At 38.3% G+C, this 20997-nt stretch overlaps 5 protein-coding genes and 1 long non-coding RNA gene across 14 annotated transcripts in view; 5 read left to right on the top strand and 1 right to left on the bottom strand.

Annotated features, from left to right (window-relative positions):
* The window catches only part of LOC113570858 (heterogeneous nuclear ribonucleoprotein C-like), a 39990-nt gene extending 36013 nt beyond the window's left edge, over positions 1 to 3977 (top strand). For all 7 annotated transcript variants that reach the window (XM_081715438.1, XM_081715439.1, XM_081715443.1 and 4 more), the window contains 2 exons: positions 1871 to 1924; positions 2464 to 3977. In XM_081715438.1, the coding sequence (XP_081571564.1) occupies positions 1871 to 1909 (39 nt within the window). In that variant the 3' untranslated portion in view covers positions 1910 to 1924; positions 2464 to 3977. The remainder of the gene's footprint in view (positions 1 to 1870; positions 1925 to 2463) is intronic.
* A 1574-nt stretch (positions 3978 to 5551) lies between these two features.
* Positions 5552 to 7478, top strand: uraha (urate (5-hydroxyiso-) hydrolase a). The gene is made up of 5 exons (XM_026999588.2): positions 5552 to 5586; positions 5906 to 5984; positions 6125 to 6267; positions 6377 to 6512; positions 6698 to 7478. The coding sequence occupies exons 2-5, from the start codon at positions 5934 to 5936 to the stop codon at positions 6785 to 6787; spliced, it is 420 nt and encodes a 139-aa protein (XP_026855389.1). The 5' UTR covers positions 5552 to 5586; positions 5906 to 5933; the 3' UTR covers positions 6788 to 7478.
* On the bottom strand, positions 6404 to 8435 carry LOC145658458 (uncharacterized). Its single transcript, XR_014124028.1, has 3 exons — positions 8336 to 8435; positions 6696 to 6771; positions 6404 to 6521 (listed from the first exon to the last, which is right to left on the bottom strand). It is a non-coding gene; the product is annotated as an uncharacterized LOC145658458 (long non-coding RNA).
* On the top strand, positions 7583 to 11996 carry pdcd5 (programmed cell death 5). 2 transcript variants are annotated; one of them, XM_026999437.3, is made up of 6 exons: positions 7583 to 7763; positions 10699 to 10742; positions 10954 to 11015; positions 11136 to 11227; positions 11320 to 11391; positions 11540 to 11996. In XM_026999437.3, the coding sequence occupies exons 1-6, from the start codon at positions 7698 to 7700 to the stop codon at positions 11585 to 11587; spliced, it is 384 nt and encodes a 127-aa protein (XP_026855238.1). In that variant the 5' UTR covers positions 7583 to 7697; the 3' UTR covers positions 11588 to 11996. The 2 variants fall into 2 exon arrangements, with proteins under 2 accessions (XP_026855238.1, XP_081571412.1); XM_081715286.1 differs by lacking the exon at positions 7583 to 7763 and adding an exon at positions 7792 to 10193.
* Positions 11997 to 12055: 59 nt separating this feature from the next.
* mvda (mevalonate (diphospho) decarboxylase a) lies at positions 12056 to 16781 on the top strand. The gene is made up of 11 exons (XM_026999589.3): positions 12056 to 12186; positions 12585 to 12969; positions 13279 to 13349; positions 13473 to 13587; positions 13691 to 13834; positions 13917 to 14116; positions 14313 to 14387; positions 14619 to 14837; positions 15593 to 15708; positions 16011 to 16119; positions 16303 to 16781. Exons 2-11 carry the CDS (start codon positions 12891 to 12893, stop codon positions 16381 to 16383), a joined length of 1209 nt encoding a protein of 402 aa, XP_026855390.2. The 5' UTR covers positions 12056 to 12186; positions 12585 to 12890; the 3' UTR covers positions 16384 to 16781.
* A 131-nt stretch (positions 16782 to 16912) lies between these two features.
* cyba (cytochrome b-245, alpha polypeptide) lies at positions 16913 to 19982 on the top strand. Of its 2 annotated transcripts, XM_026999590.3 has the most exons (6): positions 16913 to 17121; positions 17475 to 17544; positions 17780 to 17854; positions 18052 to 18135; positions 18364 to 18445; positions 19113 to 19982. In XM_026999590.3, exons 1-6 carry the CDS (start codon positions 17064 to 17066, stop codon positions 19296 to 19298), a joined length of 555 nt encoding a protein of 184 aa, XP_026855391.1. In that variant the 5' UTR covers positions 16913 to 17063; the 3' UTR covers positions 19299 to 19982. The 2 variants fall into 2 exon arrangements, with proteins under 2 accessions (XP_026855391.1, XP_081571411.1); XM_081715285.1 differs by lacking the exon at positions 18052 to 18135.
* Positions 19983 to 20997: the final 1015 nt, after the last annotated feature.

Genomic DNA, 20997 nt, shown 5'->3' with positions numbered 1-20997 from the left:
AAACTCATACTTCATCCCTACCTCCATCTCACACATGTCGTCTGAAAGAGCACAAACCACACAGAGCAAACGCATCTAATCATGCTGCCATTACTTTGGCACATCACAGCTTTATTATGAGAGAGATTTGCTCACTGCAGCATAAAATTACACTGAGCTGGGCCATATTTTCCACTTTCATTCTCAGAGTGCATCCACCTTACAGCAATCCTTAAGCAAGCAACTTCCAGCAAATGCACACAGCACAGTCAAGGCACTTAATGGCAGTGAAAAGAGGGTTACGATAAAAAACAAAGCTGTATGCGAAACACTTTAGAGAGAGGCAGCACGGTTGCTGTTAGGTTCTCTGCATCTTATATATGTGTACACACACACACACACACACACACACACACACACACACACACACACACATATAGACACAGAGAGAGATATATTAAAAATTGCAGTGAAGTACACAATGGTTTCTAGAGAAGCAGGATATTTCGGTCTAAAATGTCCTATGTCTTTGGAAACCTTGTGAATATCTCAACATCTTTTACCACAGTATACTGCAATTACTTATCTGGAATCTTCTTCTTTTATTATATATATATAGACAACTATTATCCTCCAGAAACCACAATTATATGTAATTACCTTGGAGACTGTCCTCTACCTGGTGACAGTTGACAGTGACACATTAAGTACTCTTTAGCCCCTTCCCTATATCCCACACACAACAGCAAGGCTTCGGTTCCTCTGCTGCAGAGTGGCTCTGGTTGGGCCAGGGGCTCCCCCTCCCACTGCCAGGCTGCATAGTGGGTAGAGAACACTGCAGAGCTAGCCCAACAGCTGACACCCTCACATCACAGGCTCCCACCTTTACACAAGCCTCACTGCATCCCTGAGGCTGGATTATGGCTGTGGAGGAATCTGAAACACAAGCTGGGACCAGAAAATATTCTAAACTTATTCTACATATTATAAACATGTTCTAAACAGCGGAAGGACTGCAGACAAATAGCTGTCACTAGAAACTGATAAAGAATTCCCAGTGATTCCTCCATAAAAGCGTGATATCCCTGAAATTTAAGACAGAAAAATAACTGAAAAATGTTAACAGACAAATAAAACACACTCTGATAGGAGCATGTAAGAAACCAACATATGCACATCCTAGCAGACTCGCATACAGTACAGTTACAGCTATATCAGCTGTATCTACATTCAGGGTCTAAAAACTCAGGGGAGAAACACCATGACCAGTTTGATCCTCACTCATACTCTCTCTCTCACATTTCTAGCCTGACTTATATTCTGACATATACATGATGGAGAACAATTTGTTTAGTTTGTCCAGTAGGTCTGGTTCCACTGCATTGTTTTTTAAGCTTGTTGTGCGCTTCCAGTTAAGGAAATGGGGCATTTTACCACCTCTAGAAAAGAATGCTTGCTTGGTTCAGTGCTTTGATTGAACTGCTTCCTATTGGACCCTGTTTCTCACTTTTCCTGCCTAACAGTGCTTTCCACAAGCTGTTGTTTTCCTGTGAGGTTGCATTGTTCCATAACGGATGAGAGTCTCCTCTCTCTTAGTGAGAGCCCATATGTTAGAGAAGGGCATCTCAGCGAGAGCTGACTGGGCTCTCTCTGTCATCTCAGCGTGATTCCATTCCCACCCATTAGGTAGTGCTGCTGGGAAATCAGCAGCTCCTTTCACCAGCCCGCTGAAATGAGCATGAAAACATTGACTCACATCTCATTAATTTGAAGCTAGAAGCTCTGACTTGTCCACAGTGAGCTCTCCGTAATGCCAGTGAACATTTTATAGCTGTATGTTGGAGCATTGTTAACCACTGTAATAAAGGGGTGCAATTTCTCTTAACTGCAGATACATCATCACAACTCTGACTTGGAGGATGAAATATAAAGAGGCACTGCACAGGTACTGAACATTAATTCATGTACATCACACACATACCAATCACACAAACACATACACAGAGCGATCTTGAATTTAGAACTCTCTATTAACTGACCTGTAAATAAATGTGACTACTGGTCACCTGTATTAGAGGCCTCGTACTAGGGAATGGACCCCCATCAAAAGATACATCAATAGATACATCCACAGCAGCATATACTTGAAGCATTTTTCATTTGTCTCAGAGGTACAAAGTATAACAACAGTGGACAGTGGTAGTTCAATGGTTAATGTACTTGACTTGTAATTGGAAGGTTGTTGGTTCAAGCCCCACCACTGCCAAGTTACCACTGTTGGGCCCCTGAGCAAGGCCCTTAACCCTCAGTTGCTCAAGTTGTACTCAGTCACAATTGTAAGTTGCTTTGCATAAAAGCATCAGCTAAATGCCATAACTACTGCAGTAATTAGGAGGCCAGATGAACAGTCTGTTGATCTTTATGTATATGTGTTCAGGAATTGTGCTTGGTGTGGGTTTAATGTTTCTTCCATGTTGTCTCCAGACTGGACTCTGCTCAGTGATATAGCAAAAGCAGAAGGGTGCCCAACGCAGAAGAAGAGCACATCTTAGAAAACATCAGTCGCCATGCTAACAGTTCCCAGGACAACACTTGCAACCAAAATTTATAAAAGCCTGCACCTCTTCACAAAGCAGCTGGCCCATGATTACGAGAGTTATGTTTATCTGCCCTTCATCATAACTACTGTGTGTATGCATTCATCCTGTTTGCTGCCCTTATTACAGTGACACCTAAAAGCAGTTATGTCCAGTTATGACCATCTCATTGAACTGCTGTCATGTGAATTTGAATGCTTTAATTCTCTTTTAGGGAAATGGCTTCATGTATGAAAAATGAATCAGAATGCCACTGGTAATGTCATGGGTAATTACCACACATTTTAATAAGTCATCTTCATGTAAGTCTAATACCTTAAAGTAAACCTTTCATGTAATACCCATACTGATTATTTCATATGTGCCAGATTTAATCAATCTCAAGGCATAATATATTGGAAATGATTATTATATGTATATATTTTAGAGGTGCAAAAGTAATTATATCATAAACATAGAGAAATCTTTGGGACACAACCCGAACACAACCACACTGATGCTAAAAACTGCAATAGTGCCATAATCAAGGCTGAGTTGAGGGGGAAATTGTTTTCCTCTCTAATGCTTCAAGATGCACCTCGTGTGAAGATAAATAAGTCATTCTTTTAACTGTGTTCTTTTTGAAGTATGAGTTAAGACTGTCAGTTTTCTTGTTGCTCCATCACCCCAAGTGTGACATACCCTCTCACAATTACAGTATGGGCCCCTTAACAGTCCCCTTAAACTTCCTACAATTTGTACTATTCATGAAACCAAGATTCTTGGTGTCCTATTTATCTGTCAACTTGACTGTGTATCAGCATATTTATCTTTACAGCTATAGTTGACCTGAAAATCCTCTCTGCCATATGTAAGATAATGAAGGTACCTTAGCAACAACCATACTCATATCAACACTAATAATACTGCCCAGTGCCAAAATGCCCATCATGCTTCACTGTGAATGCTTTAGATTTTCTGTGATTTTTTTTATCCCTCCCCAAAATGTTTTGCTTCATGCTTCTCATTGTAGAAGCAGAATTTGCCCTGCAGGCAGTTTATCCTACAGCAGAAATCTCTCTCGAAATGAGACTTACTAATGAATCTTCTTCTTCTGTGTACACGGTGCTTCAGCCAGAAAGAAAAGGTCTGGGTCAATGTGTAATATTGTGTAATATTGTAAACTTTGTTTTATGTGTTTCTTGCAGTCTGATTTGACCTTGCATTTTTGTTTATTTTGTTTTTATTTTTGAAAAGGAGAAGAATAAAAGAAATGTCTAAGACTATTTCGCTAGGATTCTGATGCTGTTTGTTAGAATCTAATGGTTTCTTCTTTTACATTCACAGGAAGCTGAGTAGAGACCATACATTGTCACAGTAGTAAAGGTATTTTCATATTGATTAAAATGCCTCTGGGTGTTCTGTCTTTGTGTTTTCTTTTTGTTCAAGACTACATTTTTCATCATGGATGTTTAGAGGGCCACGGAACAAACGAGCAATTGAGATTGTTTAGCGTTTGTCTGTGAGTAAGCTGAACTGGATGTACCTCTGTGCCTAACACAAGGCAAAGCTCATTACCGCTGCAGGCGCGGAGAGCACTGCGTGATAAGAAGTCAATAGTGTGCAGTTTTAGCTCAGGGCTCAGGCATTGGAAAGAGCTCAACCGAGGCACCAAAGACATTCTTACACTAGGCAGAAAGCACCAGGAACATTCCATAGTTGTCACATTTGTGCTTGGGACAAAAAAAACAAAACAAAACAAAAGAAAACAAGCACCAAAAAAAGGAAATAAATGGCAACAAATAAAATTCCTAGGTGTACTGAGTCAGAGGCTCAGTGGTTTGGCTCACGATGTGACTGAACAAAGCTCAGGCACACAAGAGTCAGGTCCAGTTTGCTTTTTTGAGCAAAACAGCCTGCAGGGTGGAGAGATGAATAGACAGGCCGTGGTGTCCTGCTCTGCTCATGGCTGCCAAAGTGTTTAGCCTCTCAGTACTTGGCAAACCAGCTATTGTCAAAAACCTGGAACCAGCTCACAAGCTGCAGGTTGCAGCTACAGTTAATTAATGGGGTTTCTGTGTAAAATGAGATCCAGAGGCATTTTGGAGGAAAATCATACCACTGCTGAACTGAACTGAGTATTCCATGCAAAATCTATCCTTTCATATGCTATTCCAGTGAGGCATACTGTAATGATGCAATGCAATGCAATGCATGTCTAGCAATTTATTTCACCATATACTTTTACAGTGGTTTTAAATTACAGTATTTAGATAGGGTTCACTTTAACTCCTGGTGTTACTGTAAACCTGACCTTCCAACTTAACATAGGAGCATCATAACCCACTCTGTAAGGTCAGTAATTAACTAGAACAATTAGTCAAAAATGAAAAACTTTATGAGCTTGTACTGTATGCTCAACCTTTGTAGCATCACATTACCTAATGAAGATTGATTGGAACTACTGTGAAACAAAAAGGTTCATCCTATCACCATCTGTTCTGCAACTCTGTGTTACCACATTCTGTTCTTGGTCTGCAGTCTTTACAAATTTGTAATGCATTTCCAGTCTGCATGTCGGATATTATTGGCTGATAACATCAGGATGATCTGCCGCTGACATTTTGCTTCTAGTTAAAAATGGACCTGCGATACAAAGTGATATTGACAACAACAAAAACTTGAAAATATTTCTGCACTCCAGCTCTCCATTTTAAACCAAGAGGTGTAATGTACCTCTTCCTGCTAAACGGAATCCAGGGAATGTTACCTAATTTCCTCCAAACTATGTTCACCACTGATAAGAAATCACCTATAATGGGTTTTGGACAGAATGTTCCATAAACATTCATGACATAGAATGAAATCTCCTTAATTTAAAAACAAATACTTTAAATTTGCTATATTCATTTCTGAGCATATGTCTGAAGTATGTACCTGCACTTTGCACTGACTGATCACTAGTAGGTGAAATACCCAAAGGTCAATGGCTTGCACTGCCACTTGGATACAGACATTCTACTGCCACACTGTAAGTACCAAATACTTCAAAGGTATTATGAGATAGTTTTATAGTTATAATAACAGTACTATGTTTGACCTAGCAAGGTACTTAAGAAATTTCCTGGATCTGTAAGCTGTTATCTACTTATTAATGATTAGAAACTACATCCAGTTCTGCTCAACTTCATAGTGGCTGGGGTCTTGTATATAGTCAAAGCCATGTCGTCGTCTGGCAGAGTAAACACTAGTTTAAACAGCTACATAATACACCAAATAAGGAGTTTTTAAGGTGAGCTACTTGATCACCTGATCAAGCCAAGCATTCATAGGTACGTTTTGAAATGTAGTGAGATCTAGCAAGGACAAGCACTACAAATGAGTACCAGGCTGCAGCACATCAAAGATCATATTTGGGCAGCAAACCAGGTAAGACTAACAAATGTTTTTATTATTATTTTGACATTCATGTTTTAAATATATGTTATGTCTTTAGTAACTTCCAAAGTATTTAAGTTGTATATTTCATATAAAATGTGAATGTTATATTCAACATATGCCTGCCACAGTGTGCAGAAATGTCCATATCAACGCCCAGCCCTCTCACCACGCATGTACTGAACACTGGCCACGGTACACCAGCTGCCAGCATGGGCCTTAGCCTACACTTCCTGGATCCCACCTCAATGACATGGAATCTGCTAACAACAGGGTACAACAGAACAAGAAGCTGCTTTATCCACCAGGAAGGAATACTTACATAAATAAGTCTAGCACGCATGCCGATAAGGTGACAACCTTGACAAAGCCATTCCTTCTAGAACTACCAACAACGATGGACGGTGCCCATGCCTCATCACCAGAGAAGCCTTCATTCCTGGTGCTTATAAGATGCGCTTTGAGACTGGACAGTACTGGGAGGCATTAGGGGAGACTTGCTTCTACCCATATGTTGAGGTAGGCCAACTGTGTAAAAAAAATAAATAAAAAGGGATCCAAACCTGATATGAAAGTGTTACTGTCCCTGTTATAGTAATATAAGTATAAATATGCATCCTATGAGTGTTTTCATTCAAGTGTTAAGTGAAGTATAGCTGTCTGAATAATGTCTATTCTAATAAACATTTGACATTTACTCACAGATTGTCTTCACCATCACTGATGCATCTCAGAAATTCCATGTACCACTTCTACTGAGTCGATTCTCTTATAGCACCTACAGAGGAAGTTAAATAATGCAGTGTATTCATTCTGATATGCTTAAACATGAGTGCTGTTCCTCGAGCGTTTGGAAGAAGATGCACGCATTCCGACGCACGTCTGCAAATGAAACAACCGGTGTGTTTGCATTTTCAGCATTTAGCAGACACTGTCATCGACTATTAGAATAGGCGTATTCCCTGGGATCAAACCCACGATTTCTTGATGTCGCAAACGTGTTGTTTTACCCGATCTACCAGTTGACCAAGAAGAACACATCTGCTTTCCAGGTTTCCACATTTGTATTTCTGAATGTGACCAAAAGTGACCATTTTTCATACCAATCTTAGCAGAGTAAGATTTACTTTCAAAAGCAGTAGTGTAAGCAAAACAGGTAAATATTATTCTTTATTTTAATGCATTTGGAAGTATAAATGTTCCACATACATTTTAAATAAAATGAATAATAGTCTGATGTAGTCTTGGGCAGCACATCTCAAAGAAGAACTTTGCATGTTTGTAAAATTCATTCCAACACTTATACAGATTAAATCCTCTTTGCATTTATTACCAACTGTAAGGTATTGCCTTTACACAAACTTCACTTTTTACACTTAAATACGCATTAAAAACCCAAACATGAAGGTCCATGACTTGCTATTCTTAAAATAAAATAAGTACATTAGAACATGCATCTTATTTATAGTCCTCCTCAGTGCACCTTTTACTGGTTTTCTTGGTGGTTGGACTCCTTTTTGGATGGGATAACATTTAACAATAAGTACGCAGGAATTTCCGAAGCCTGAAAAGGTCGTACATGTAGAAGGCTCGATTACTCTGGTCGTGATTAATTCAGCCTGGCTAGCACCCACACAGTAAAACATTATTTGTGCAGATCTTGAGCCGAGTTTCTTACATTTTTATTATAACGAGTATTAGAAAATGGCTGATGAGGAACTGGAAGCGATTAGACGGCAACGTATGGCGGAACTGCAGTCAAATCATGGGGTAAGTGGGGAAACTTGTAGTAGTTAAAACACAAATCATCTTGGACATCTTGGATGACATTTCCGACGAAATATGGGAGACGCACGTTTTAGGCCGAAGGAGCAGAATTAACTGTTAATGTTGGTCATGTATCTTTAGCTGCGCTTTGTTTATTTTTATTTTTTTTACATATTGTGCGTTGCTGGTTTAGTCTTTAGCATACACAGGCAACATAGTTGGGCAGCCTTAGCTTGCGAAATAAGATACTTTGTTAAGCTAGTTAGCTAGCCTAGCTATCAGAAGTTGCTGGCTAACTAGTTAGCGTTAGCTAGCATTACAGAGGAGTGGCACCAGTTTCTTGTCTGGCATTAATATTAGAAAATCTTTGGTGGCACATGGCTAGCTAGATTAACCTAGTTTGCGTAGTTCCCTGGTGGTGCACTTTTTTTTCTTTTTTCTTTTTCTCTTACTCTAGATGCATCACATACTCTTTAACTATTTAGCTAGCAATCTTAAAATGTCAATGTTTTTATGGCACAATTTTCAACATTAGCTAGCTACACCTTTTACTACAGCTCACTGCAGTTACTCACCTTGAATCTTGTATAAAGATAGATGCTAAAAATTGTATTGAAGTACACAAGATTTCCAGAAAAAAAAAAAACAGCGTTTGCAACAGAGGTTGTGCAAGCTAACGCTAAGTGCTTCTGAATTTCTAGGAGGAGGAACCAGTTTATATATGAAAAAGTAGATGTTTAAATAATAACATTCATTACATGTTGTTATAAAGTTCCAAGAGTGTAGTTGAGTTCTGTTTCTTTGAGTTTGCTTCAACATAATTGATGCCATAATCAACATCTGGCAATGCAAACAGATACATTATTAATGCAGTGTCCATAAATATTCAAATGCCTTGCCACTGGAAACAGCAAATTCTTAATTCTGATAGTCTGAAGATATTCAGCAAGCTTTCTTTTGGTTTCTCAAATGTAAAACTGATTACGTCTCTTGCAAGTAATAAAGTAGATTACATGCAGTGATGTATGAGGAGGAACTGGAGGGTTCTTCTCAGGTCTTGCATTAAGAAAATATTTTAAAGCTTTGTATTATAAATCTGTGGACTCCCATTCCAGTTTGCGACTCTTCACATTCCAAGGCCTGCAAAATTCTATCCATTACTTATAGATACTAATAATAGAAAAGTATGGAAATGTTTTCATAACTGGAATTACTGGTTTCATAATGTCATAAGTAGAAAGGATTTTCATAACTGTGGGTTTCCTAAGGAAGTCATGGATGAATCCTTTGCTCATGTTTTACATGGTCTGAGAATGGGGGCAATGACCTATAGCAAACTGCTGTTAAGACAGAAAGAATTTCTTTGGTGCTCACTTAACATCCTATAAATAAAACGGTTACCAATATAGTTGAACACCTCAGGTCAAATCTCTCGAGCTTCTAAATGAACATTTCATTCACTTTTAAATGCTAGTAAAGGCTAGCGTTTTGCTTGCATTGTAAAACCCTGATCTATATATTGCAGCATTCAGTAAAGCAGAGACCAATCAACGAACCACTGATGTATTGTTCAGCCCTAGTCCCCCATTCGTCACAACTCGGCACATTCCACGTAGAGACATGGCAGTCCTCAATTTTCAGCACCGCTATGAAACTAAGCTCAAAGCTAATAAGATAACATGGCTCACATTGTAAAGTAAAAAAAATAAATAAGCAATGGCTTCTGCACACCTGCAGTATTGCATGTTTACAGTAGCATAGCAACAGCACAGAAAGACACAGCAGTGTGAGTAAGGTTTGTTTCTGAAAAGGTTAGCTTAACAGTTTATAACCTTTTGGGCACATAAATATATAAACAAATATAATAAATGCCAGTGTAGCTTTGGCCAAAATTGAGTTTAACATGCCTGGTCCACAGAGTAGTATATTGGGAAGTGATTGTTTTTACTGCTACTGCCAGTATGAATCAGCAGTCTATCCTCTTACACTTTATTCCCTTGATCTCTGCTGCAACGCCTGAATATGACTGGTTTCCGCCAGTACAGAAGCTTTTGCCCTGACAGAGGCGACCTGGTGTGGACTTGTCATATTGTTAGAGATTTTGGGTTCTGGTGTGAGATGTGTGGGTTAAATGAATTCACTACATATTGCATGCAATATGGATTCCTCAGTAGATCATCTTGAGAGATACTGGGCTCATTGATTTACATGCATAATGCTTGAGTTGAGGTTGATGATGATGAACAATTGATTATTGGGGCAGCGTGAAAGAAAGCACATCATAATGTGTATAATAATTGTTACTAAGTGTCAGGGTAGGCTATCTGTTCTTTGAAATTAATTTTTGAATATTGCTTGTGATTGAGGTTAATTGCCTCAGACAGAGGTGTAGAGAGGAGTGTCTTGTCACAACCACCAGGCAACCTTATGCAGGTACCTTGCATTTGAGTGATAATGAAGATTAACAAATTGTGTAGATATGAAGGAAAGTCTAAGTCATCACTAATCTACAGTACCTCTGTAGAATTAGCTTAGTGACTTGAGTCAGCTTGACTTCAGTTCTTACCCCTCTGGTCTGTGATCTCTTTTCACATACTTTGCTTTCCATTTAAACAATTAAAAGGAAAAAAAATCCTATTATCATCTTATAAAATTTGTTTATTTGTGTTATAAACAGAATGAAGTAGCTAGTTATTTTTCTGACATTGACACACACTGACCTGAATAAATATTAGGTCAAACATGGCGTTATCTTGTAAAATGTCAAACAAGTGTAGCAGCATGTTTTTGAGCATGGCAGTGTTAACAGTTCAGGTCTCAAAAAGGAACTGCCTAGGATCAACATACTGAAGAGGTCTGTCTGAAATGCTGTATACTTGTATGAATAGCTGGAAAATGAATCATGGAACACAATTATTTATCACAATTTTATTTGTAGAACTCCTCCAATAATCAGCAAGATCAACAGGAAGCCAAACAAAGGTATGGATAGTCAGAATGTTTAAACAATGGATTCTTTTCCATGGGTAGAAAAGAGCTGCTTGATTTAGTGTTTTTGTTTTTTTATACTGTCTGAAATTGCAACTTTGTGTAACTTAAAGGTTTTTTGTATTTTTCAAGCATTTGAAAGATACAGTTTGCTTTTGAATGTCATTTTTATTAATACATATCTCCTGTAATTTTCTACCCACAGAGAAACAGAAATGAGAAACTCGATATTAGCTCAAGTCTTGGATCAGTCAGCCCGGGCCAGATGTACGTTAATTTATATGCTATATTATAAATTTTCCCCATTTCCAGTACAGCCATCTGGTTGGCTAGTGGGTGGCAGTGTTCCCTTTAATCATCTCTAAGAAAATGTTCCTTTGATTTCAGTGAGTAATCTGGCACTGGTAAAACCAGACAAAGCAAAAGCAGTTGAAAATTACCTGATACAGATGGCACGCTTTGGTCAGCTTGGGGGAAAGGTGAGAAAGATAAATCTGCACATAACAGGGCTGCTTTCAGTGTCTCTTCTGTATGCATATGCAATTAGGGGGTGTCTTCTCTCACTTCTTAGATCTCAGAGACGGGTTTGATAGAGATCCTTGAAAAAGTCAGTCAGCAAACAGAGAAAAAGACGACTGTCAAGGTAATTTCTTGTCTATAAATTTGTCATGTTAGGGAAATAATCCCCAATCCCAAATATGAAATTAGCGGCAAAGATTTTACTCTAAGTGAGCTGAAAATTGAAATGATAAATTGTACTTCAGTGTACCCATTACTGTTCTCTCTCCCAGTTTAACAGACGCCGCGTGATGGATTCAGATGAAGAGGATGATGATTGAGGACTGACACTGATCAGCTTGCTGGCGAGATATGGGAGATCTACTCTGGCTTTAGAAAAGCACCAGAGTCTGTAACCAAAGGTTCTGTCTGAAGAGAGTATCCCAAGATAGAGACTCTAGACCTTTGGGGACACAGGAACTTCTCATCATTGTTGTTTCTGTTGTATCACATTTTTCATTATGGTTCACCAGATTTCTTTCTCTCTTTTTGTTTTTTTTTTGTTGGGGGGGGGGGTTAACAAGACTACAAATTGCAGTAAGAATATTGCTGCAATTACATTTTTACTAGAGACTGTAGTCATTCTTAATTAGCACCAAAATGGAACAGGCCTCATTCATTTTTCATCCCCATTCTTCTTCTAATATGTATGTGCATCTGTTTACATAATAAAAAAAGAGCCTTAAACAACTTTTACCTAATATTCTTAAAGTACCTGGTGTATTAAGATATATTTATCTGCCTTTTATGTTGTGCATGTGAACATTTTACAGGAATATGAACAAATAACCAGAGAAATTTCCACTGCTTATATTGTTTTTATATATTCTCCCAATACAAAACAAGAGGAGTGAAGGAATGAAGACGATACAAACCTTTAGTGAGAAACTTTTTTTATTATTATTTTTTTTTAATCTACAGATAAAGAAATTGTAATAATTTTAATAAAAAAGTAGTTGGAAACAATCTTGGACCAGTATATAACAACAAAATAGTGATATAGCTACACTTTGTAACCATACAGAAAATTGTTTTATGAATTTTGTGCATCTGTGGTAGTTAACTAGTAATATAAGTGTAATTCTCTGGTGATTTGTAAAAGTAAACTGCAATTTAATTTTCAGGGAAATTGTTTCGTGTTAGTTAGGCCAAGGTTTACGTTTTTCCTTATAAAATACAACTAGCGTGCATTTCTGCAAGCAGTTGTCAGGAAAAAGCCTCAAGTTTGACCTCAGTTTACCTTTCCTAACCTTACCTTTCACTGCCGTCCTTGTTAAGATGTCAGATTAAAGAGGGCGGGATCAAGTGGCGACCCCAGCCTTTTCGGTCCGGATATACTTTCGTGTGGATGGTCCGACCTCACCTCATTGGTTGCACAGAATTGCATCTGCACAAAGCACATTTGGATTGGCGGGGAACTGAGGCTCGTGTCTTAACACTAACCAATCGTAGGCACCGCTGTCATACCATGGCTTCCCAAATTTCGGTGTGCGATGTATTTCTTGCAACTTTGCTTTTTTGTGTGTGGAGAAATTTATTTTTAAAGATAGCGACATCGGACTGTATTAATTCAGTGAATTAGACATGATGCCGGAGACAAACAGCGAACATGCATCAATGATCACGTGCACTGCGCCAGTAAATATTGCGGTCATTAAATACTGTAAGTGTGCCTAATGTTCTTCGAGTGTATCCTCTTTCCCAACTGTAAACTACATTTTAAGATACGCTAATTTTCCAACTTTTCCCAAAGATATAGCTAGATAGAGCTAACCAGCGAGTTGATATTTCACTGACAGACCGACAATAATATATTCTATATTTGAAGTAACATTAGGGTAGCTACTAGGTACCTTGCATGGCTAGTACAGCTAGCTGAGGTTCAGTGCCTTGTGCTGCAATCTCTGTGATCAGTCTTTTATCGTGTGCCCTTTAGCCTACGATTTATATTTAACGAGTTTATTATTCATAGGGGGTAAACGGGACGAAGTGCTGATCCTACCAGTTAACTCCTCACTTAGTGTCACTCTGCATCAAGACCAGGTGAGCTGAAGGGATCTACTTTGTTCACTGGTGTGTTTATTTGTCCGATTTAATCATTTTGGCGCTAAGGAGCTTCTGTCTTGCTTGGTGATCATGACCTTAACCTCACTTTTCCCTAATCAGCTTAAAACGACTACAACAGTTGCATGCAGCAGAGATTTCCAAGAGGACCGTATCTGGTTGAATGGCAAAGAGGAAGATATTAACCAGCCAAGACTGCAGTCTTGCCTTAGAGAGAGTAGGACCCAACGTATCTTTTATTTACCCATGAATTGATATGAATGACTACACCTAACACACATTTTGTGATGTTTTTCTCTCCACTCTCTTGTTTTTCTTAGTCAGACGGTTAGCACGGAAGAGGCGCAGCAATGGCGATCCTAGCTCTGACGTCAGTTTGTCTCATAGAGTCCATATCTGTTCTGTCAACAACTTCCCAACTGCGGCTGGTCTGGCGTCCTCTGCAGCTGGCTATGCCTGCCTGGGTGAGTGTTAGTGCATGCCTTTCATGATGCTTACACATACTGTATTCATTACATGCTGTTGATCCACACGCTTCCCCCTCAGTGTACTCCCTGTCTCGCTTGTTTGGAGTGGACAGTGAGCTGTCCCTGGTGGCACGGCAGGGCTCAGGGAGTGCCTGCAGGAGCCTGTATGGAGGTTTTGTCCAGTGGAAGATGGGTGAGAGGCAGGATGGCAAAGACAGTCTGGCTGAGCAGGTGGAACCTGAGTCTCACTGGCCAGAGCTCAGAGTTCTGGTCCTGGTGGTGAGCGCCAACTGATTGTACATTTTCTTGAGCTTTATATTTAGTTGTAAATCTCACCTTTTAACTAAAAAAGACATTGATTCATGGGTCGGTCATTTCTTTCTTTAGTGGATATCCAGTAAATGATTTTGTCGTCTTGTTTATGAAAGTCTTATTTTTGTTTATATTGAAATTACTCTTTGTTCTGTGCTTTCAGGTTACTGCAGAGCGGAAGCCTGTTGGAAGCACTTCTGGCATGAAGACCAGTGTGGAAACGAGCACACTGTTAAAGGTACAGAAACAGAGTTAGAACTTAGTCTGAGACAGACTCAGAATTGAATCAAAGTCAGAATTGTGACATGAACTTATTGTGGTATTGAGCATCAAAATTTGATATTGTATAAAAACAAGCTTATGAAGTGTATTCAGTGAGAAATGCACTGAAATTCGACCTACAAAAGTATGCATCTGCCCACACCCGACCGAGTGGGTTAGTGTGGTCTTTTGTATCCCTTCCTCACAGTACCGTGCAGACAGCGTGGTTCCAGGTAGGATGGAGGAAATGATCAGTGCTATCCGGAGACGAAACTTTGCAGACTTCGGTGAGCTCACCATGAAGGATAGTAATCAGTTTCATGCCACCTGCCTGGACACCTACCCTCCCATATTCTATCTAGGCGACATATCCCAAAAGGTCATCGGCCTGGTGCATCACTACAATCGGCATTACCAAGAGACCCGAGTGAGTACAGCTTTCTGAGGCAATCCAGGTTTTATGAGTTCATCATTTTATATTGATGCATGTTGTTTTTTTTTTTGGTTTTTTTTGCTTGTTTGTGTACACTCTTTCTGAAACAAGCCCTTAAGGGGTCAATTTAGCAAGCGAGCATTTTGTTCTTATCATCAAGAGAGTTTTGGATAAAATTGTATTTAAAACAAATAACCCTCATTGTGGCTTTGTAGAACAGGAGTTTCTAATCAGTTTATTTCAAATAAATTACTTTGATTTAAGAAGCTGTGTGTTGTGTGATGGTGGCTATTTTATGTTGTAGTCCAGATGCCCATTTGTCCTGGTTGTACAAAAGTACATCTGGTTTTCAGACAAGATGTACTGTTTTGGTTTGCATCCTAGATCAATTTGATCATGTTGTTCTTTTGTGGCCTTTATCTACTACAGACTTGGACGGCATCAAAAGTAATGATTCAGCCAGTTAGTTTACTTGGATTTTTTGCATATAGCCCCTTTCCCCCCCACATCTAGTTATGGGAAAACTCCACTATAGCTCCCTTTCAGTAACCCCATGACTAGTTAGAAAGCTCATCTTTGGACATTTCAGGTCAGATTCATTAGGTAGTAAACAGTCTGTGGTATTTGTTGATAGGAAGGCATGTCACTGTACATACATTCAGTAATGTGCAGATGGTCATTTTAATGTCACCTGTACATATGTCCTCTAAACATACATTTGAATTGGCTTTCACTCTTCTGTCTACCAGGTGGCATATACATTCGATGCTGGTCCTAATGCTGTGATTTACACCTTGCAAGACTATGTTCAGGAATTTGTCGAGGTGGTTCGACATTTTTTTCCTCCAGAATCCAATGGTGGCGAGTGAGTATTTATTGCGTTTTCACATAACATAATATAAAATTATTTCAATTTATGCAATCAATAAGCAACATTTATTCATTTGCTTTATTTATTTATTACGTCCTGATTATGTAATGTTATGTCCTGATTATGTATTCTAAGAGATTGAGTTGTTCTCTGTTCCAAGTTTGTTGGAACGTGTAGAAAATTTAATACAATTTTGAGAAAAAGTGTTTGTGTGTGTAATTATTTTTTCCTATTGGTAGGCTGTTACCAGGATATGTTCTGGGTCTTTGTTTTGAATGTGCTTGTTGTCACTCTAGGTTTGTGAAAGGCCTTCCTATTGGCCGTGCCTCACTGTCTGAAGAGCTGATTAGAGCCATTGGGGTGGAGTCTGTACCAAAGGGCATCAGCTACATCATCAGCACTAAGGTATGTGACTCACACTTCCTTCACCTGTAAGGAAATTTTGATGAAGAAAACTGCAGAAAATAAACAAGGAAATAACATTACAAGGAACTGTAATCTTGTGTAAGTATTTGTTCTACCCCACAGAGTGACTATTCATAATTATCATTCATAGGTAAATCTAGCAACTAATTAGTTTTTTTCCAGGCTGGCCCTGGTCCATGTATGGTGAAGGACCCAGACTTTCACTTGTTGGGTCCAGATGGACTTCCAAAGAAAAGTACCTGAGTATTAATGGATGGCATGCAGCACCAAAGTCTGACATCGAATCAAAAGTATGAATAAATGCATAATTTAACCTAAATGTTAAATATTGGAGAATGATATGGTTTTTATAAACAACTGTATTGCATTTGGATAATATCTGGAATTGGGTTTTGTTTTTTTTTACCAAAAGTGCAAGAATATGTCTTTACACATGTATGTATATACATTAATTTCAGGCAGATCTTTTAATGCATTTTTATAGTTTGTGAATATTCTTTTAATGACATTCAAATATATATATATATATATTTTTTTGTTGTTGTTGTTGTTGTTGTTGTTGTTGCTGACATGACTCTGGCTCTTGATTTTTCTTTCTTTCGTTTCCTTTATCTCACAATTAAACCCACTCTAGCACCTGACAGTTGTGACTCTTACTTGGCGTTATATCTAGGTCGGTCTGTCGCTTTTCTTATTACTGGACGCAGAGCATTCATCAAAAGATTCAAACCAGAAACTTTAAAATAGGAAGTGACGAAATCCATTGGGTTGGGTTTGCGCACTCTGGAAAATCCCACCTTTTTGTTCTTCAAATAAAGTTGAGACTGCATGTAGATTGAAGAGTGGTAGCATCTGTCGAGAAAAAGCAGCATATCCTGGCGAAGCAGCCCTTGACAACACTCTTAATTAAACTACCTCTGACAATGGGAAAGATCGAGTGGGCTATGTGGGCCAATGAGCAAGCCCTTGCCGCTGGATTTAGTAAGTAGACCAAAACTTTAGTACAACTCTTATTTCAAAGCTGCGTTGACGTGTGATTATTAATCATTAAAACAAATAAGATTAAATATTTCTTATGTATAGTTGCTATGAATTTACGATAGCTATTAATCTTAACAGTATAGCAAGTAAACTAACCCCCCAGCCAGACGCACAGTGATATAAATTCGCGAAATGTTTTCATTGTGTCAGCCGTGAGAAGACATACTGTACGCTGTCTATACGCACTGTTTTGGGGAAAGTAATGTTTTAAATCAAAATTGTTTAGTGTGTCGCTTGACTCATGAGGAAATACAAGTTTGATCATGATTTGCTTTCTTACTTCCCTGTTTCAGTTTACCTAACTGGGGGCATCGTAGGGGTGGCTGGCCAGTTCAGCGGCTGGAAGTTCGCTGCGTTTGGAATGTATCCTCTCTTATAAAGATCCATGCACTGACTTAGTTCTGCATTTACAGTCTTTTTGGTGACATGGGCCCTGTAATGTAGGCTAATAGTATTCTGTCAGCGGTTTCTTAAAAATCGTTTAGATTAGTAGCTTTTAGAAAATGAGGGAAACAATTATTTGTTGAAGTTGTCTTTAATGTATGTCTGAATAAGTGCCAGTGAGAAATGTAAATGATGTTACCCTTAACTAGCCAAGAGCTGCAGGTGTGTTTGTGTGTTTGCTTGAGTACCCACGGAGTAAGAGGATCAAAGGTACTAATTTTGAGAGAACGTAAGTGCTTCCTGGAGTCATATGTTCTTTATTCTATTTTAATTATATATTTCTTATGCTTTTCATTCTGCTTTTTGTTAGACTGCTTTTCCGTTGTAACCTCTGTCATTAACGGTCAAAACGGTCAGTTGTGTAGAGCATGTCTTGCTCCTTAATAAGATTGTGGTAAGTGACTCAAATCTATGATTTTCCCTCAGGGGACAATACTGCTTCACAGTATGTGTAAAGGCATTTGGGCCCCTGACTAGAAATTACTACGTAAGAGCGTTCTTGCATGCTGTGTAAGTAAACTCTCACTTTTGTAAGTGTGCTAGGCTGCATTTTTTTTTTTACCCTTTTTGTCCAACAATAAAACCTCATTCATTGAGTACACAGACAGGTACAAGTAAATACCATTCACTCATTGGAACCTGCTGTCTGTTGTTGATATGGTGTCATGGCACTCTCAATGTTTTTCAAGAAGTTGCGCTGTTTCTTTTTTTTTCTTTTTTTGTTTTTAACATCCATAGGCTCTGTATCCCAGGAGGATTTATGCTTGCCACAGTTTTAGGCTGTGTTTGCCTTGGAATAGCCAGTCTCATCTACCTTTCAGTAAGTAACAGTAACCTCTGAGCGCTTAGATTTCTGATCTCTTGGAGACTGAATAAAGAGGTTTTTCCTGTTCCCTGTTAGGAATTTCCTTCTTTACACACACGTCTCTGTTATGTAATTCTGATATGTAAATGCATATAATTAATTAGCATATAGTTTTGTGGTTTACTAATGGGTTAACCTTTGTTGAAGATTTAGAAAACATTTGCTTTCACTTATTTCACTCATTTCTTCAATTTAACTTAAATTGGTATTATATAATTCTCTTTGCAAAAATGGGAAGGTTTCAAGTTAAAATTTCTGTTCAATAGAGCACAAACAGGTGTTTTGGTTTTTTTTTTAAACTTTTTTCCAATCATAAGACGCATTAAAACACACACACCTGACACCTGGCTCTCCTGTCTATTCTGAAATTTTGTGATGTCTTGCGATCACATTCCTGCTTGTCAGTTGTTTCAAATCTTTGGGCAGATATGTACTTCCATGCACTTGACGCCCAGCCTGGACAGGGCTGTAGTATGACTGTGGCTAAACAGGCTTTGCATTTTGGTTGCAACATTTGTGGCTGCACTGTATGTGTCTTTGTAATGGCAACTGTGGGGGAAGTAGTAGTAGTAGGAGTTCTCGTGACACTTCTCTAAATCTGTCCCCACTGCTGCCTACACAGGCAGCCATTCACGGAGAGCACTGGGAACCCATCCTTCCTGAGGCAGAGCCCACAAAACATGTGTCTCAGAGCATCAAGCAGCCTCCCCAAAACCCACCTCCACGCCCACCCGCAGACATGCGCAGGAAGAGACTGGATGACCTTGAGGCTGCAGCGTACGTAAACCCCATACCTGTCCGTGAATAATGATCAGCCATGTTTCTTCATCATGAGGACTTTGAGGCAACTTTTGGAGGACTGTTTACCAACTGTGCAAAGGTGGAAAATTTGCACCTGCACATAATTGCAGAATTATTCTATTTTTATTCTGGATTCATAGGAAACAATTTTTAAAGCTTATTAATAAGTTTTTGTTATTATATTTGGGATTTCTTCTGCAAGAAAAAGGGGTCATTGAGAATTCCACTTGTAGCTTTGCACTCTTTAAATCTTTTGTATCTTGTATATTCAACCATGTCCAGTAATGAATGTCACTGGTAAATGTGTTTGTGAAATGAAGTCAAAACTACTTTGTCAATACCTGTCAGCTTTATTTTGTACAGCTTACCCACATGTAATTAGTCCATGTATTTGTAGTGTCAGCTATTTTTATTGAGAGCATTTAACTCACACATTCTGACAGAAACTGGTTGCGTACAATATGTAAATTATTACAGAAAACAGATGTATATGTATCCTTTTATGCATTGACCAAAGGCCACCTTTATGAATGTTCTAACAAACATATCAGGATGGATGTTTGCATAACACTCACTGTGTTTTAGATTTATTTTAACAACAATGTCTACAGTGACAATGTCTGCAGTGACTATTTACCTCACAATATCATTTTCTATGCTTTTATGCCAAGAATAAACTCAGGACATATAATGACCATTTACTGTGAAATTACATTAGAATCCACTTATATTTTACACTTGTTGCCTAAAGTGAAGTTGTTAAGTCACTGAATTCAGATAACAGAGTTCTTTGAGTAGTGAGCCATATTGCGTGGTTTAAGTAGTTCTGCTTTTACTTTCTTTTGCCCTCTCAGTTGCAAAATGGGGAAATGCTTTGCTCTTATTTTTACAGCAGTATAAAAAATGACGAATACAAAAGGTGACAGACTACAGTGGTGAAATGCATGTTTCAAAATTATTTTCACATTTTTAACAAAAAGGAAGTTGAGCTTCTGGTCACAATGGTTTGCCACCTTTTATTCTTAAAAAAAAAAAAACAAAACAAAACAAAAAAACAAAAAACAAAACAAAACACTTGTGGCTTCTGGTGCTTAGATTAAACTTATGCCAGGAATGATTTATTTGTATGAAAGAGGCCACACCTTTTATTTTCTTACCAGAAGGAAGAAGACACTTCCTTAAACTGGTATTCTTGTCACATCTTGGCTGAGTTTTGAGTACATATGGATAGGTAGAAATTGAGATTGTTTGATCAATCAGTCGAATTTTCCTGCTTTAAGGTTTCCATTTTCAAATGTATTTAGTTGTAGGCCCTTTTCAAGTCATATATAGCAAAATGTTAAAAAATATTTTTAAATATTAAAATATACATTTTATAATATTAGCGTATTCTGAAAAATGTTTGTTAGCTACAGCTCTCCATATCCGCTATTAAGCAATACTCTCCACTATTCATATTAGTGAAGGCTACAGCATGTCCATATGAAGAATAAAAAGTTAGCATTATTTAGTTTGTAAAGTGATTTGAGAAAAACATAGGCTGGGGTCAATAACTGCTAAGACCTAAAAGGTTCACATTGCTTAGCAGAGAAGAACAAAACTGGATTGTTAGGACACTGTCTAAACTGGCACGTTTAATTCTCACATAGGACATCTATCTTACATATCTTGTCAGAAATGTTTATGTGCGGTGCATCATTTACTAA

This window comes from Electrophorus electricus, chromosome 6 (assembly GCF_041902795.1).
Source record: "Electrophorus electricus isolate QZ-2024a chromosome 6, ASM4190279v1, whole genome shotgun sequence".
Taxonomy (NCBI): Eukaryota; Metazoa; Chordata; class Actinopteri; order Gymnotiformes; family Gymnotidae; genus Electrophorus; species Electrophorus electricus.
The sequence above is the reverse complement of the archived record's forward strand: the minus strand, read 5'-3'. Positions and strand labels throughout refer to the sequence as shown.

Bases quoted from the DNA above. Each gene is read 5' to 3' on its own strand.
- uraha (XM_026999588.2), top strand. From the start codon at position 5,934: ATGAGTACCAGGCTGCAGCACATCAAAGATCATATTTGGGCAGCAAAC. The intron at 5,985-6,124 runs GTAAGACTAACA...TGCCTGCCACAG, and splicing joins ATATTTGGGCAGCAAACCAG to TGTGCAGAAATGTCCATATC. The intron at 6,268-6,376 runs GTACAACAGAAC...CATTCCTTCTAG, and splicing joins TGGAATCTGCTAACAACAGG to AACTACCAACAACGATGGAC.
- pdcd5 (XM_026999437.3), top strand. From the start codon at position 7,698: ATGGCTGATGAGGAACTGGAAGCGATTAGACGGCAACGTATGGCGGAA. The intron at 7,764-10,698 runs GTAAGTGGGGAA...TTTTATTTGTAG, and splicing joins AACTGCAGTCAAATCATGGG to AACTCCTCCAATAATCAGCA. The intron at 11,392-11,539 runs GTAATTTCTTGT...TCTCTCTCCCAG, and splicing joins AGAAAAAGACGACTGTCAAG to TTTAACAGACGCCGCGTGAT.
- mvda (XM_026999589.3), top strand. From the start codon at position 12,891: ATGATGCCGGAGACAAACAGCGAACATGCATCAATGATCACGTGCACT. The intron at 13,588-13,690 runs GTAGGACCCAAC...TGTTTTTCTTAG, and splicing joins GCAGTCTTGCCTTAGAGAGA to TCAGACGGTTAGCACGGAAG. The intron at 16,120-16,302 runs GTATGTGACTCA...GTTTTTTTCCAG, and splicing joins GCTACATCATCAGCACTAAG to GCTGGCCCTGGTCCATGTAT.
- cyba (XM_026999590.3), top strand. From the start codon at position 17,064: ATGGGAAAGATCGAGTGGGCTATGTGGGCCAATGAGCAAGCCCTTGCC. The intron at 17,545-17,779 runs GTATCCTCTCTT...TAACTAGCCAAG, and splicing joins AAGTTCGCTGCGTTTGGAAT to AGCTGCAGGTGTGTTTGTGT. The intron at 17,855-18,051 runs GTAAGTGCTTCC...ATTTTCCCTCAG, and splicing joins GGTACTAATTTTGAGAGAAC to GGGACAATACTGCTTCACAG.